The sequence below is a fragment of the Scatophagus argus genome, chromosome 18 (genome assembly GCF_020382885.2).
Source record: "Scatophagus argus isolate fScaArg1 chromosome 18, fScaArg1.pri, whole genome shotgun sequence".
In the NCBI taxonomy this organism is placed as follows: domain Eukaryota; kingdom Metazoa; phylum Chordata; class Actinopteri; family Scatophagidae; genus Scatophagus; species Scatophagus argus.
The window spans coordinates 863,756-881,023 of record NC_058510.1 but is presented as its reverse complement, the minus strand read 5'-3'; the positions used below and the strand labels follow the sequence as shown (position 1 = coordinate 881,023).

Genomic DNA, 17,268 nt, shown 5'->3' with positions numbered 1-17,268 from the left:
GTTAGCAGAACCAGAAGTTTGTTTCTGGACCAACTGAAAACCAAAGGGTCCCACGGGTTTCTCTTCTGATGTCCCACACTGCGAGGACGTCGACTGAATGGATGTTTAATCACTGAACGAGTCGACAGGTGAGTCCAAACTTCTGAAACTCTGAGGAGACCACTTTGAAAGTCTTTACATGAGATGGTGGTGAGAATAAAACACACGGCAGCTAAATGTTTGTTTGTCACTCAAAAGCAGATGCATTTTTGAAACTGGCACTGAAGGCTTGTGGCCACTAGATGGCAGCATCTCTCCAGCTTCTGGCCTGGACTTCACCTCTTCTTCATTGCCTCACCAGACAGAACACACGCCAAACTTCACATTCAGACTCTGGCTGCTCAGCAGGAAGTCTGTGGTCAGTGTTTCCTGTCAGTCTGATGTTTAATAGGGCAGTCGTGGATCAGCGGTTAGGGTGTCGGACCCGTAATCGGTGGATCGCCGGTTTGACTCCCCGTACCGATGTCCATGGCTGAGGTACCCTTGAGCAAGGTACCTAACCCCCACTGCTCCCCGGGCGCTGCACGCGGTCGCCCACTGCCCCGGGTTTGCTGTGTGTGTGTGCACGTCACTTGGGTGGGTTAAATGCAGAGAACAAATTTCGTTGGAGTGAGTTCCCTCCAATGACAAAATATGTCACTTTCATCTTTAATATGCGAGATGGTCCACATTTTCAGTGCGAACGTGATCAAATCAGAAATCACTGAGCCTGACGTCGTCTCTTTACCTTCAAACCTGCAGCCAGGTTTCCCTGGTAACAACATGGTTTTCATCCGCCGATTCTGAGCCGCATCAGGTGACCGGCTGCCAGCTGCTGCCCGCGTCACTTCACAGCAGGTTTTACTCTGCTGTCCTGCACTCCTGAGGCCAACGCTTCAGTGCTGAACCTGAACTCAGTCAAACTGTCCCTGCGTCTCCACGGCGACCGACCTGAACAAACAAATCCGTAACCAAAAGCAGTAATTCAAAGATCTCAGAGAAGCACACCTGGAGGTTTTTGACAAGAATCAGGACTTCAGCCATGTTGTTCAAGACGTGATCAGTGTTTAATGTTATGACAGTGATGACTGCATATTTATACTCATTTACATTCAGTTGCAAGGATATAAAAAGATAAGACAAATTACACATCCACTGCATCTCTAGAAGATTTCCGATCAGCACGATTTTATAAAACATCCACGTTTCAAAAAATTCTACAGAAATGACTTCATTGACGTAATGCCTTGTGATTGGTCAGCTGAACAGCATGTAATGAATCGTGGGAATTGTAGTGCGGCGACAGGAGAAAACCAACGATGATGTTTTTAATCCACCAATCGAATGCTCGTTGGTCCGTCTCTTCCTCGTCAGGCTCCGCCGCCACTGGATGACGCAGGTGTCAATAACATGATGCGGCGCTTTGCTGAAGTGCCTGTCGATGACATCACAGCTGCACGTCCTCTGATGTCACTCGCTGTCTGTGGCGTACATGCGGTATATCAGCGTGACGATGATGGCGACCAGAGTCGGAACCAACCAGTTAGTCCACCAGCTGCAAGACAGGAAGACGGCGGGTCAGGCCCACAGACGCTGCACTGTGTGTGTGTGTGTGTGTGTGTGTGTGTGCGTACGTACCTGGCCTGTTCAGTCAAAGTGGTCACTAGTGTATCCTGTAATCAACAAACCAGAGACATCATCGTTACCCATAATGCAGCTGAATGACATCATTTCAACTCCCCACGTCTGTGGTCCCTCGTGATGACATCACTGTGACATCACCATCACCCCCTGAGACGAGCTGGTTCACTCACCTCCGGTTTGACGAGCTTGTGTCTGTCGTCCTGCAGAGAGACAGGCAGACAGGCAGACAGTCAGTTACGCACATTCAAAGCTACAGATCCCAGATCAGATCAGGTGCAGACACTGACCGGGTGCAGCTCTCCGATCACCATGCTGGCGGCCATCTCTCTGGCGTCGCTCGAGTGTCCGACGTCCTCGAAGCTCTCGGTGGCGTTTCCTCCCGCCTGCTCCCTCAGCACCTCCTCTCCTCCGGGGTGCTGATGTGGAAAACAAACACACCCAAAAAGCCTGACTGGATCAGCCTGAACTGTGACTCTGAAACGATTCCGTTCCAAAAATCAACCGCACCAGCTGACATTATTATCAGCTGTGTCGCACGTTTCTCCCAGCGGATCTCATCGGGTTCAGGTCTGACTTTCTCCTGAATGATTTGGTATCAAAGCTCCTGCATGGGACTCCTGAGTGGTTGTTTGTGTTGCGCTGAACTGCGTCCCAAGCTGACTCACGTAAGTCATGAAAGCAGCTCAGCGTGTAGCTTCCCAGATTCAGCTTCCTCAAAACCTGCTGGTAATGATTGACCACAGCCGGCTGAACGAGCAGCGAACTGCAGACCCGATCGAGTCGATCGGTCAAAAGTCAAAGGTCTGAACAATCAGATCAGCTGAAGCGGTGAAGGTTTATCCTGCAGGGCCATAATCTCCTAATAATTAATATGTTTTGTTGTGCAAAAATGTCACATTGGTCTGCGGGAAAGTAAACAAGCCAACAGAATAAAGTTTCTTCATGGATCCGTAATTTCATTTGCCCTCCTCACTTGGTTTAGATTATTTTCTCAGTTAATCGTCTCATAGTGAAAAACGCTTGTAATCATTTCCCACAGACATCTGCAGAAAAATAAAGTGCTGAATACTGGTTTAACATCTGAAGAACCTGCTGTAAAGTTCATTCAAAGTGTTTCCCCAGACGCCACACCAGCTGGAGGTTCATTTTGTGGTTAAAAGTTAGGTGAAGGTGGAACCGGCAGTTCTGAGATCTCGCCGGTCTGTTCAGGGCCGGATCAACCTGCTGGGGGGACCAGGAGCTCCAAGAGCCCTCGCTGCCCCCCTTCAGATGTACTGCTGGTGCTGAGCACCTTCTCTCAGGAAGTCATTGTGAGCAAATCTCACCATTTTCTTACATTTTAAAGGCTAAGTGATGAAATTACTGGGTAAAATAATTGTCAAATCAACGCATAATGAGAGCTCAAAGTTCTGCAGCCCTAAAATCCTTAAAATTATCATTGGGACTATTGAGATCGAGATAAAATCATTTTGCGATGCTCAATATAATAATTTAACCTCAAATAATTTAAAGTGATTTAAAACATGTCAAACGAAACAATAAGATTTTCACTTTTGACATCTTTAGTGTTCTGTACTTTGAAATGTGAAGGGACGAAAAGCGACACTGGGGCTAAAACATTCATATAATGTGCAAAGCGTATCAGCAAAGTCCAGAGGAGCTAAACATGTTTTAGCACATTTACAAAGTGTTTTTATTCCACAGCTGCGAGTTTATTTCTCTTGTAGAATGTCCCTCTCACGGAACATCTCACTTCCTGTTCTCTGACTGCCAGGCTTCAGGGATTATTCGCAACTTTTGCTTTTATGTCTTTATGTGAAATAAAGTAAATTCAGCCGATTTACGTCCCACACACTCGTCTCACTTCCGACTCATCCTGAACTGCGTGTGGATGCCTGCACTTTATCTCCTGGCCAACGGAAAGCCGGCGCTGCTCGTCAGAACCGACCTGTTTGGTTTTCCACATGCTGGTTGCTTAAGTTTCTGCTGAAATTAAACGTCTGAAACTTAATTCCTCACCTCGTCCAGAAACTTGGTGACATCGTAGACTTTGTGGTGGATGATGATCCACGTTGATTTGAACGAGTTCTGCTCCTCGATCTCTGACAGCCTGTAATATTTAACTCCATCGGCGCTCTGTTCCCCCTTCTCACCCATTTGACTCGCTGAAGACTGCGGCACTTTGACAGGAAGGAGCTGCTGAAAGAGGACAGAGGCAGTCAGACGCGCTGGGTGTAGTTATATAACCTCTCCGAGTCTGTCAGGACGGTGACTCCGCACAAACATCCGACATTTACCCCAGTTTTTATCAACAACAAGTCCCAAGTCTCAGCAGCGTCGAATCGCTGTCGTCAAGGTCACTGCAATGCAACGGGAGACTTCCGGTCTTTACCTTCAAAGTATACGTCGGGTAGCGTTGAAATTTCAAAGAAACTGCATCTTTTTCATCAACATATATTCTAGGTATTGTCTATATTAACTGAATGTTGACCTCGAATTCTGTGACACGTAAACTCCAGCTTTCGTAGTGGGTTTTTTTTGTTTTTTTGTTATACCTTATTTCCGGCTACATGGTGTTTCTTTCTGGCTGCTTCACGGAGCCTCTCGACGGCTGAGACCGCCTCCACCGTCCGTCCAGGGCTGCTATTGGCCATTTCCTTTCTTATCTATAAGTGGGACTCTCTGATTGGTTGTCACCCTGTCAGTCATCACTGTGAGCGGTGGGCGAGGACGAGGCTAAAGTTCACTTGAGTTCACCAACTTTCAAGGAAACCGGCTTCTCACGCAACCAGCGTTTGGGAGCTTTATCTCACTCATGACGACTTTAATTCCTGCTCGTTGCGTTTCAGTGGGTGAAATGGCGAGATAAGTTGGCACACTGTGTAGAAAACGGTTCTGTATAACCCCTCAACTCCCAACTCTGGCGGGAAAATCCTCTGTCTCCTCTTCAAAGATCGTTTCTTCATAATAATAATAAAAATACTCGAACCCCCCTCAGCAGAAACAAGTTATATTAGAAGTAAGTCTTCTTTAAATCGATTTTTTAGTCACAGTGACAAGCTGTGAGCTTGATAGGTTTTAGAAATAGTCAAAAGCAGGTGTAATGTGTATTCTTTAGAGATGTTTATTCTCTGCACATAACATGTATTGAAAATACTAATCCCTGATTCTGATTGACAAAAGAACGCAGAGTGGGAGGTCTTCCTCTTTTCCCTCAAACATCTTTAGGGGCCAATTATGTCCGTTATGTTTTGTGCTACTTGTCTCTAAACACTTTTTTCTCCAGATTTTCCTTTTAAAACTAACTTCTATCACAGTCTAGTGTGAATGTGAATGTAAATGTTAGGGATTTCTGACGTGGATAGCAATAGTCAAACTAAAAAGCAAATTTGAAGCTAGCTGCGTTAATTAGCCGACTGAGCTGTTGCTAGCTTCTCGGTAGCCTTAGCTTGTTTTAGCTAACTGTTTAGCTAACTTAGCTTCGTGTTGGAGGTCAAGCAGATCAGGAGGAGGTCAGTAACTCGTAATTTTATAATCGATTACGTTTTGAAGTGTTTTATTTTATTTTATTTTATTTTTATAATGTGTCAAAACCTTTTAATGGCCACTACATGTTACCAGAGCTCGACGTTATATGTTAAAATAATCGTAAAACTGCCGTTATTAATCACCAGTATTAATAATGTGAAGTGATATTTCAAAAGCAAAGAGAGCAGTCCTCGTTATTTCAGCACATATCTCAGGAGTTTGAAACTAGCTAATATTACTTATATTTTCTGAATGACTTGTTCATAGACGAGACGATTGTTGAATATGAGTAAAAATCAGCTTCCGCTTTATCTGAAACGTAACCTGCTGTTGGGATGTGTGTGTGTGTGTGTGTGTGTGTGTGTGTGCAGGATGAGTGCAGGAGTCCAGCACTCAATGTGTTTCCTCGGCCTTCCCGACCTGAAGAAGCTGTGCTGCATCACTGTGACTCTGCAGGAGGAGGATGAGGAGCTGAGGAGCAGACAGATGAAGACCTGCAGGTCAGTTTATCACAGATCTTCATGCGTGATGTTATGAATCCTTTTACTTTTTACTCAGAAGCTTCTTCAGCATTTCTTTAAGGGAGTGATGTGCATAACACAATGATATGATCATATCAGTTATTGCAGGTATATTACAATTAATCACACTACACCCTTTTGCACACTTACACTAACGTGGTTTTTGTCCTGCTTACAGCGAAAGATAAAGTCAAGTTTTACTGTGTGTCCTGAACGTAGCATTCCTGTGTATGTGCCGTTGTCTACACTCTGTGTGTGTTTGTGTGTGTCCACAGAGAGCTGGTGCTGCTGTACTCTGATATCCTGGCCTCTCCAGCCCTGGACTCCTTCTGTGAGATCACGGTGGTCATGGCTGTAAGAACATAACCTTGTGCTTCATCCAGTCCTTCCTGTAACTCACTGTGGTTCTCAGCCGGTCTCAGTAAGCTTCTCTGTCGTGGTGACATCGCATGCTTTCTGTAAACTTGATTGAAAAAGTGTTGAGAGACAGAATATTCACAGGAGGAACCTCATCACATTAAAATCAAGAGTAAGAAATAAATAATCTGAGTAAATGCAGTGTTCTCACTGTCCGAACGTCACAAGTCAAACTGGCCAACGCTTTGCTTCAGACAGCCTTTTAAAGAAGTGAGATCTGTTCAGCATGTTCTCACTGTCAAGGTGTAAGCCTGACACACACACACACATTTCTCTGATAACCATGTGTGTTTACTGCTAGATTTCACTTTAAAGTCATATGATTCGATTCAGTTATAATTTCAATATTTGCTGTGTTCAAACCTTTTTAGGAACTTGAGGATGTGAAATCACAACACATGTTTTGTCCCAGTGTCAGTTCAGTCAGCAGTTGACAGGGAAACACACGTTCATTAAGTGTGTGTTTTCCTGAAGTATCTCAGCGTGTTTTAACGTCACTGTGAGCTGTTGCTTTAGTTTATTGTGTTGATCGAGAGTCGAGAACAACAGGCGAACTCCGAGCTGCAGCTCCGCTTTAGCTTCCCATGTGACGGGTGTGGAACAAAGGCTGCACGTACACATCAGGCTCTGCATGCAACCACCGCCTACACACACACACACGCACACACACTCTTTCCTCACTTCTGCAGCAAATTGTAATTGTCAGTGGTGGAAGAATAGCTCAGATCTTTTCCTTAAGTAAAAGTGCTAATACCACACTGTAAAAATATTCATACTCTTGTATCTGATCTGTGATCAGCTTATTATAACTCCTGTATTATTATAACAGCAGGATTTTACTGTTGGAGTTGGTTTTGAGTGGAGCTGATGATTCTTTTCATTCTGGATTCATCTGCTGATTGTTGTTTCCTTCAGTCCATTTTATAATGTAAGCCTCAAACTTATTAAACAACCTTCCCACCGTGAAGCTGAAAGCGCAAGATGTTTTCTCATGAAAAATGGCTGGAGTGATGGGCAAACTTTGGCTGTTGGTAGATTTCTTGTTGCAGTTGTGAGGGAGTCGACAGCAGCTTCCCTGTGCTCACAGCCAATCACAGGATGCGACTGACGCCTGAGTTCATGCCTCAGACACGCAGCCAATAACAGCTGAATTCCACACATTTGCTTCTGACACACAGTCATCAGCTCGGTGTTGCCATCTAAACGTGTTGTCTCTGTCTCAGTTGTGTCCTCTGAGCCGTTTAAGAGCTTTCAGAGAACTACAAAATGAGTGATGGCCGTATTCCCTTTGGCTGCGTCAGTTTCAGGGTCCTGGAGGTGTTCAAGCTGGAGTGTCTCAGTGTGTGTGTGGAAGTTTAATGTCCTGCTGCAGGGAACGGAAAGCTGTGAAGTGGTCGTTGTTACGTTTGGGTACCACAGTGGAGCTCGTGGTTAATGTTGGACAGGGATGGAAATTTGTCTTCAGTAAACCAAGCAGCTGGTGTCAGTTTCCCATCAGTCACTTTGTAGGGTGAAGAACATCGATGGCACCTAAAGGATGAATTAACTCCATTCTTGGTTGTCAGAGGGACTCTGTAGCGCCCCCTGGCTGTGACACATTTTCATGTCGTGTCCAGTTTCTCCAGTTCATTCCAGCTGGTGCAGACTGATTTTATGTGCATGATTTTGAACCCAGCTGACAGTTGTTGGATAGCAGCTTCATCTGTGTCTTAGTGCTTTGTGTTTAGTAGATGCTCATCAGCGCCTTATTTCTCCTGCAGATCCCGTTTTTCCACAGAGGAATCCTTCAGGCCTTTGGACAGAGACGCAGTCTGCAGGTGGGACATGATGGACATGATAGACATTTCTGTCTGCTTTCAGTTGATTAACTAGATTTTGTGTGTGTGTGTAGCTGGGCTCTCCTCAGTGTGTGTTTCCAGGTGTCCTCCAGTGTTGTCTGTCCTACTCTCTGATCACCAGACTGGCTCCCAGTTGGAATAAAGCTGGACTCTACCTCGTCACTGGTATGCTGTGTGTGTGTGTGTGTGTGTGTGTGTATATCTGTGTGTGTGTGCACTGCTGAAGCCCTGCATGGTAACCCAGGACTATCACTGCATCTGCTCTAACAGGCTCTAATTGGTGTGTTTCTTTGTCAAAGCAACAGCTGGGTGTTGCAACAGTCAGTCAAGCCTTTACCTTGGACCGAGTGACATAAATTAATGTGTGTCAAGGTGTGTGTGTGTGTGTGTGAGTGATAGTTCAAATCTTAGACATAGAAACATTTGAACATGTGTCAGTCAGAACTTAAATCTGTATTTTAATCTGTTTTTGTGGTGTGTCTTGAAAGTGAAATTTTGCCAAATGAGCTGGAAGTCTGGTGTGTGTGTGTGTGTGTGTGTGTGTTAACAGGTTAATGTGTCACCACCACAGTGTTTGTGTGGCAGCTCGCTGAGTGTCAGGAACTCGTGGGCTTCATGAGGCTGAAGCAGGCGATCTGTGATAAGTTGAGACAGTTTGGTGAATGCAGAGAACAGGACAGGATCTTTTCAAAAGATTTGTCTCATGTCCACAGTCTAACGAGGGAGCCTCAGTTGCTCCAATTCAAACAGAGCATGCTCACAAAGCAGGCGTCCTGCACCTTCACCTGAATGTGATATGGGACATGTGTCACTGCACTGAGACTCAACACTGAATCAGCGTCTCACCTTTTGACTCCTGCTGTGTTGGCCTGAAACTTGAGCGGTTGTGTGCAGTTTTGTTCAGCGTCTGAGCGGCGTGCTGACGTTTGCTCTCCGTTTGTTCTCAGGAAGAGACTTTCTGAGCGAGAGCGGGAGGCTCGGCGCCGTCAGTAAGTCTCACCGTGTTTAACTCCAACATGACTTTTCATCGGCCACACACACTGTCAGTAATCAGATTACATTTGTGTGAAATGTCAGTGTCATGGAGGACATGTGGTGTCTGAGTGTGTTTGCTTTAAAGGAGCCTGAAGAGGTGAAACACCCAGGATTTCATTAGACAAAAACAAACAGAGCATTTGTTCTTTCTTATTCCTTTTCTTATCCTCCAGTTGAAAACCAGTTGTGCACTGATGAGATTATGATCACTGATTACTTATTCCTGAAACCATGAAAAGCAAATGTCTATTTTTTTTTATTCCAAATATTTGGATCATGTTTTCTGTGAGTTCAAGACTGAATTAAGAAATAAGACTCAGCTGACACAAACAGCAGCATGACTTTGAATATTCTCACTGAGGTTTGATTATGTGTGTTTTGTCAAAGCGGGACACAAAACTCACTCCATCAGCAAACAGATGGAGTAAATAAATGATCATCTCTGATGCGTAATGTGCATCCTCGATGTTGACAGCTTAACTTCTGCAGTGGGATTTTCTTTACTCCCAGCCTCTCCGTCAGACACTTAAAGCTGCACTTATTAGTATTTTCAAAGTAACGATGGCTCGCTAACTCATCCCCATCTCTGCACCTTTTTATCCTCTTTCATCTGCCACTTTTGATTCCTGGCTCGTGTCCTGTCTGACCTGAGCTCTGTGTCTTTGTCTCTTTAATAAGAACCACAGTTTTGTGTTTCTGTCCCGCCTTGTTCGCTGCAGCAGCGACACACTCTCATACTGTGAGTTTGTCTTTGTCCCTTTAGTCCACTGAGCAGTATGTGTTTTCTGCTTGTCTGTCAGGCTTGGAGCTGAGCACCTGTGAGGGCCACCTGTGCATCAGCACTGAAGGCAGCACAGTCAGACTCCCCCCAGCAACAGTGAGAGAACTTTGACTGAAACATGGACTGTACAGTCAGCGTTAGAACACACGGCGGCAGGCAGTCTTGTGAGGAAGTTGCCGCTGAACTCTAAATTTTCCTTAACATCTTCATCAGATTCCATTTAAATTTGTCCAGTTTTTGACAAATCCAGCCGTGTCACAGACGAACAGGACTGAGAACGTGAAATCAAAAGTAAAGCAGGAAGAAAGTCGGTGCTGTGAGAACAGACGATTTGTAAAGCAGGATTTTGTGTGTTTGTGTGCAGCTGGAGGACTTTGACCTCCCTCCCTTAGTGCTGAGGAGGTTCTGCAGTGAACCTGACGCCGTCCTCGACCCCTCCTCCACCGGAGGAGCCGTTTGGTGTCATGTCCTGCCCAGGTAGGACAGCTCCACCTGCTGGGTGCGGTGCTCACAACACCAACCAAAGCTGTAGCAACACGATAAGTCACACACCTCCCGTCCTGTTTATCTCTGTCAGGTTTGTATGGAATGAATCTCACAGGATCACGCTGTGCTCCTTACTCATACTTATTTGTTTTACTTTAAAGGTGAGACATAAATCTGCTTTCTGCTGAATTCTGGTATTTTGAAGGTATTTGTGGCTCACAAAGAGAAGCTCCTGTCAGACTGATGGACACCCTGTGTAATACTGACTGTGGACAGCAGGTGGAGCTGCAGCTCTTCAAACACAACCTGAACTTCAGGCTTTAGAATTCAGACTCTACCTCTGTCCCGAGTTACCGACCCACAGCCTGATTGACAGATTCATGTCTCTCTCAGTCAGTCACTGTGTGTGTGTGTGTGTGTGTGTGTGTGTGTGTGTGTGTGTGTGTGAGAGAGATTAGCATGAAGAAAGGTCAGATCATCTCCATCAGCCATAAGCTGCCACGAGACGGACCATTCAAAACCTACAGAGACCTGCAGAACCACTGGAACTGTCTGGTACACACACACACACACACACACACAAAGCAGAAAAAACAGATCTTAATTAACTCATTTTGTTACAAAAAGTTTGCTTAGTGATCACATGCTGAAGTTTTGTTTTGACTCTTCAGTGAGTAAGATCTGTGTGTGTGTGTGTGTTGTGCAGTATGGCTACAGACTCCCAGAGCTTCCAGAGGAGGACGTGGTCTACTGCAGCGTCTTCTTCAGACTGCTGGGACAGAGACTCTTCACGTATCCTGATGAGTTGCTTTAATCTGAACCTGGAAAATCAGATGTACAAAATCTGGTTGATGCTCAACTTATTTCCTTCAAAGTGCTTTTAAATGACTGTGAGATTACACCTTTTTCACCTAATTAGAGAACAACATATTTCCAAGTATATCTTACCTCTTAAGTAAGAAACTCGTATGATTATGTGAAGCTGTGCATGAAACCTGCAGAATGTTCCTTTAACCGTCACCTGGAGCAGCTACCCTCTGAGCTGCATCCGCCTGCAGCCGGTGCAGCGCTGCCCCCGGGTCGACCAACAGGGGGCGCTGGGCTCCTTCCTGTCCGACATCAGGCACAGGCTACAGAGTGTGTGTGGCTTCCCCGCCCGTCTGACTGTCAGACCCTGTTACCACACAATCAGTGTGGACAGTGCTGCAGCAGGGCAGGTACGCACACACACACACAGTGTGTACACAATAGTCTGTCAGTAGCTGAAACAACACACAAAACCTGAGTATGAGAATAAAAAGCAGTGAAAGGAAAACTGCATGAATAATTTTTACTGTTGATGATAGAAATGAAATGCAAATTGAAGGTAAACATGTAAACAAACACAGAAGCAGCTTGTGCATGAGGTTAATGTGAGCAGCGACCGCACAGAAGCTGGACGACGTTATGAAGCCACCTTGAAGAGGAAATGAGTTTCTTCTGTGTGTCGTGCTGAGATTTGCTCCCAAAGCTCCAGAAGACAAAATCGGGACAGGACATTGAAGTAGAAGTCGTTGAGTGTCTGTGAGACTCTGGGACCAGCTCTTACCCATAATTCCTTACTTGCTGTAGGTTTGCGTAGTTGATTATGTGAGTCTTTGCAGACTTATGACTCCAGTTTAACATCACAGGGTAAACGTGATGTAAACCAGCTGCTGTTCAGGACTCCGCGATCAGGTCTTCATCCTGAAATCCAACAGAATCTCAAGTCTGTGGCCGTGACTCACTCCAGTGCTTTTCTCACTTCTCTTTCCCTTTTCCCTCTTCCTTTGACACACTTCTGTCTTTACATGAGCAGCTGATGATTCTGTTCGTTCTGGATCATCCACTCGTTACATGCAGGTTATTTTATGTGAGCGTGTGGAGGCTGATAGGAGGAGAGGAAAAGTGATTGTGTTTCCCACCCTGTGAAACCTTCTCGGACAGTTTTATGACCGTAAAGGTGCAACGCTGAGGATGCAGACATCAGGAGGAAGAAGAAAGAAACATGTTTCTTATTGTTCAGAGTTTGCTTTTAATAAAACAAATGTGCTTTAGAAGCAGGTTGAAGCTGACTTTAGGAAGCTTTGTCAAAATATTTCTCCTTCTCTCAAGGACTTGTTTTTGTGAAATAGTTGAATGTTTGTAAGTGAGAAGACAAAAACATTTCATGAGGCATTCCTTTTCCCTGAATGCGAGGGGGATTGCTGACATGTACGTTCAGTTTAGACTCTGTACAGTATATGTCCTGCTCGGTCAGGAAGAGGAAATGGCATCGCCTTGGCATCGTCTTTGAATAAATTGGTTCATTCACTCGAGCAGCCAGAGATGAAACTATAAATGGTCCGGATTTCTCATCCTGAGAGCTCATTGTGCCTCTTCTTATTCACGAGGTGCAGCTAAAGTGTATTTTACCAACTCGAGAAACATCCAGAGAGATCGATTCAGTGCTCACAGAGTGGAACTAAAATATTTATAGCGTTCGGCGGGGTTCATTTCCATGTGTGAGAGCTGAAAGGGAAGAAGAATCTTCTATCTTGTAGTGGAATGTGAAAAAGCTGCTTTAGTTTCAGCTAAATTTAAGGCTCCAGTGCGAGAAGGTAAAGCTGAAGTTTAATAAAACATCACGTCATAGACCTGCAGTTAGTGTTTTTATTGATTTTTCATTAACCTCAGCCATACTGTCATCATCAGTGTAATTGAGAGGCTTGGATGTCATCCCTACGTGGTCCTCAGGAATCACCCGAGAAGATCATAAAGTGACCACAGAGAACATTTCATCACACAGAAAGCTCTTTGTTTTGTTGTTTGTTGTTTCCCTCCTGAAATGCTTGAAGAGGGGAGAACATTTTAGGAGAGAACAGCAGCCTGTGATTTGATCTGTTTAAACCCACTGGATCAGATGAGATGAATCTCACCTGTGGTTCTTCTTCCTCTTTTTCCCCAGGTGTGGAGCGGTGAGGAGGTCAACCTGCCCACCTGCTCCTCCTCCTCAATCAGGCCAGCACTCACCCAGCTCCCTCCTCCTCCTCCACCTCCTCCTTCTCCACCCAGACCTTTGAAGTTTCCTTTTGGGTCACAGCCTCCAGCCCTGGCCCCTCTGTGCCAGCAGGAGGGAGCCCAGGGGCTTCTGGGTAACAGATGTGGATTTAGGAAGAGTGTCATACAGAGTCAGGAGAGTGGAGGAGACTGGCCTTCCTCTGTCCTCTCCCCTCTTCCTCCACCAGGTCAAACCCCAGCGGTCCTCGCACCCAAACTGGTTCCCATCTTCAGGAACAAGAGTCCATCGCGCCACATCAACGTTGCCCTCCTGCGGGTCCAGAAACAGAAGGAGCAGCTGAGTGGAGGGGAGGAGAAAAGGGGGCGGGTGACGTTACCTTCCTTTAGGACGAAGACTCGGGCTGCATCTGTCCCAGGTCGTCCTCCGCCAGCCATTCCTCATTGCAACCACCACCCCAAACCTCGGAGCGGCGCTGCTCCTCAGGCAACGTCTAAACCCGGGATCATCCCCAAACCTCAGAAGCTGGAAAGCAAGTTTAAATCCACGTCCAGCCCCAAAACCAACATGAAGCGAAGCTCTGAGAGCCAAACTGCTGCTAACTCCAGCAGCGAAGTTCAGGAACAAGCATCAGCTGCATCACCTCTGCCGTCATCTGAAATTCCCGACAAAGTTTCCTCCGTCCGCAGCGGAGGGGTGGGTCCACTGTTAGACTTTCAGTCATTTCTGTCCTGAATCTGGACTCATCTGGCTTCTTTTTAGTGACATTAGTGATGAGTCCTGTGTTATCGTCACTGATGGAAATAGTGAACAAAACTACAAAAATGACACGGGAGAAACTGTGTGAAACTTTGATTGTTTTGGATTTCTTCTAAGTCACTATGGATGAAAACGTTGGCTGCAGGGATGTGAAAGTCTTTAACGGAGACGACAGTCAGGAACCGTCCAGTTGACCTGTTTTAGTTTAACAGGTTTTACGAGGGTTCCGGAGCTCAGTGATGATAACACACACACAGCAGAGTAAACACTGTGTGACGATTGTTACCAACACGCCAAAGATGATCTGTGCTACAGAAACCGTGTTGAAGTGATGTCTTTCAGTAAAGGAATCATAACGGAAACCAGACTGTCCGCTGTGGAGACACACTCCTCAGGTTTTTGTGTTCTTGTGTTGTTTCAGGGAATCGTGCTCAAGTCAAAGCCAAACAAATCCAGATCTGCAGTCAGACGCGTTGAAGTGGAGGAAATAGCCAGAAGCAACCAGGTCAGGAGACACACTGAACTGCAGCCAACACCTGCTCCTGCTGCTGCTCCTCATAAAATCAATAAACAGTGAGCAACAGCATCAGAACCTTTCAGTAAATACTTTAAGCCAGGTGCCATCTGCTGTGTGGGGGCTGCACAAAAATAACTTACTGTCCTTTAATACATTCAGTGTCTTACAAAATGACATTTATATTAGCTTCTATCAGCACAAACAGATGCCTAAAAACAAGGGAATTCATAATGATAAGATATTTCAGCAGAAAATATTAAGTTCAGCTAATGAATGAGTCAACCAAAACCCAACTTTTTCCCTATTTTTGGGTAGGAATTTTGCTTGATGAGGGTGTGCGTGAAGGTCGGACAGCAGGAGTCCACACAGATGAATTTGTAGTTTATGACAGAAGTGTCATTTGTCCATTTTGTTTTCTGGTGTGTCATGAACCTTGTCGCCTCACAGAGGCGCTAACGTGGCCGCAGAGCTTGTCTTGTTGAGTGTAAAGAGGTGGATGATACTTGCTCATACACATCCTGTAGGAGGTCGACATACATTAGCGTGATGGATTAAAGTGCGTTAGCGTGACGAAGAGCACACAGGCTGCTCTGCCAGCCTCAGTTTCCTTACAAACATCCTTTCAGACTGTTAAAGTGATGAATGTCCGGGAGGAGGCGGGAGCCCGCAGGGAGCCGAGCACATTAATAACAACATTCATCAGTTTTACAGCTCCAACCTGCAAGTTTTCAAGAGCATTACATCACTTACCTTTTCTCTTTTATTTGTACAGCGACTCCACTGGACACATTGGTCTTCAGTCATTTTACAGAAACTTTACATGTTTTAATCTGGAGCTGCTGACCAAAGGAAAATACAGGCCGTGTAACTCCTAAATTCACTTCTCTCCAGTCATTTTCAAATGTGTATGTGAAATTATATATTCACTCATTTCTGCAGTTCTATCTCTAAATTCCAATTACGTTTTTCTAACTGAGTGAAAAATGTTTGGCGTTTCATGTGTGACGTCCACGCAGCTTGTTCAGACATGGCTTCCTGTTTCTGAGCTTGGTGTTAGCATTGTGCTAATGCGGCTGCTCCCGCAGGTTGTCGGACTGTTGAAGGACAGTCAGGAACAAAGTGAGCGCTAAGCTTCGTTTGAAGCTTGGGTTGTACGTGTGACAGAGTGAATTTCACGTCTTTAATGTTCCCTCACTCTGCCAGTTTGTCATTTGGTTGATTTCCTCTCTTCCCTCCGTACATTAATTAGCTGTTGCCGCTGTGTCTGTGAGATTCCCATGTGTTTTCCCTCCTCATGTGGTGTGACTGCTGTAGTTAGCCTGTGTGGGCAGGCTGAAGCCGAGGCCCCAACACAACTCATACCTGTGCCTTTCGGACCTGACTGAACGTGAGCCAGACTGGGCCAGAGGACACAGTTCTGTTGCTTCTTAAAGTGTTTTCTTACACATAAGACGTACTAAATGTGGCAGTGAAAGTTGCCCAGCTGTACATCAGTAGCCACATTCAGGGGTCTGTTCTCATCGTCTCTCTGGTTTCTTTGCTCTGCAGTTATCCAGGCTGAAAGGAAGAGGAGCACTCGTCAGCGCCAAAAACAGGAAGGAGGAGCTCATTCTGAAGGTCATGGGCTGTGTGGCCGAGGCCTGAGCACACACACACACGCACACACACACACCATACCTACTTAATGACTTTCTCTGGAGCATTAACGTTGCTCCTCATTCAAGAATTTGGTGTTGAATCGGGCCGTGTGAACCAGAATGCAGCTGGAACATCTCATCCTATCTCAGAGAGACGCTGAAGTTTTGCCAGAATTATATTGTCGTGTCAGATAAGGTCGCAAAGTGATAAAGTGAAGTTGAGGCTGGTGGACGTGTTCCTCACTCGTCTCCTGTTGGTTTTATGACCTTATGTGAGTTCTGGGTTTTGATGTTTGCTGCCCTTTGCAGCTGACGTTTAGCTTTTGCTTTAACCGTCTGTCATGGATTGGACAAAACGTTCTGTTGTTCTGGTGCTGGTTTGGGTTCTCGTTTGTCTTCCTGTGTGGTTTTTAAAAAACAAACAACCTGTGAACAGAGTTATCTACCTGTCGGAAGTACACGCATTCAGTAAGTCACAGGTGTGTGGGATCTGACTGTTCATAAAAATATTCTGTACTCTGTATTCTCCAGCCTGTACTAGTACATTTAAACAGTATTTGTACACAGTCTGCGTACTTGTTTTTCAAGCTGTGTGTAAAAAATTGTTTTCAGAAACTGCAGTTTGTATTTTTCTTTCACTGAATTCTGAATACAGTTGTTCTTTCATTCCACTCATCCTCATCCCCCCTTTTTGTCCTCTGTGTGTGTTCTTCAGATAGCTTAGGCAGCTGTTGGATGCACACACACATTCACTCTCTCACACACACATGTGACCAGTCATCCATGTATCAGTTTATCTATGGCAGCCGTTTCTCTCATTGTGTGCGTGTGTGTTTTGTGTCAACAGGGTGTGTGTGTGTGTGTGTGTGTGTGTGCACTCTATAAATTCGTCTCTTCCTGAGAATGAGTTTAAAAACAGCCTTTAAGCTCTGTATGAAAATATACAGAGCTCAGAGTTTGTGTGGAGGTCTTTGCTCTGTGTAAACATTTTGGTTCTCCACTTAATGAGGCTGCTGATGACTCTAAATATAACTGTAATAATAAGACATGCTAACATCAGAGGGATTTGTG

General features: G+C 45.3%; 2 protein-coding genes across 2 annotated transcripts; one reads left to right on the top strand and one right to left on the bottom strand.

Annotated features, from left to right (window-relative positions):
- Nucleotides 1-1,066: 1,066 nt before the first annotated feature.
- Nucleotides 1,067-3,985, bottom strand: LOC124049792 (cytochrome b5). Its single transcript, XM_046371837.1, has 5 exons — nt 3,682-3,985; nt 1,950-2,078; nt 1,833-1,862; nt 1,657-1,691; nt 1,067-1,573 (listed from the first exon to the last, which is right to left on the bottom strand). Exons 1-5 carry the CDS (start codon nt 3,817-3,819, stop codon nt 1,489-1,491), a joined length of 417 nt encoding a protein of 138 aa, XP_046227793.1. The 5' UTR covers nt 3,820-3,985; the 3' UTR covers nt 1,067-1,488.
- A 1,161-nt stretch (nt 3,986-5,146) lies between these two features.
- LOC124049789 (uncharacterized protein C18orf63) lies at nt 5,147-16,868 on the top strand. Its single transcript, XM_046371830.1, has 14 exons — nt 5,147-5,174; nt 5,562-5,690; nt 5,987-6,065; nt 7,889-7,945; nt 8,020-8,131; nt 8,914-8,955; nt 9,802-9,878; nt 10,147-10,259; nt 10,718-10,823; nt 10,975-11,060; nt 11,299-11,485; nt 13,234-13,980; nt 14,465-14,548; nt 16,109-16,868. The coding sequence occupies exons 2-14, from the start codon at nt 5,563-5,565 to the stop codon at nt 16,202-16,204; spliced, it is 1,914 nt and encodes a 637-aa protein (XP_046227786.1). The 5' UTR covers nt 5,147-5,174; nt 5,562; the 3' UTR covers nt 16,205-16,868.
- The last annotated feature ends 400 nt before the right edge of the window (nt 16,869-17,268 follow it).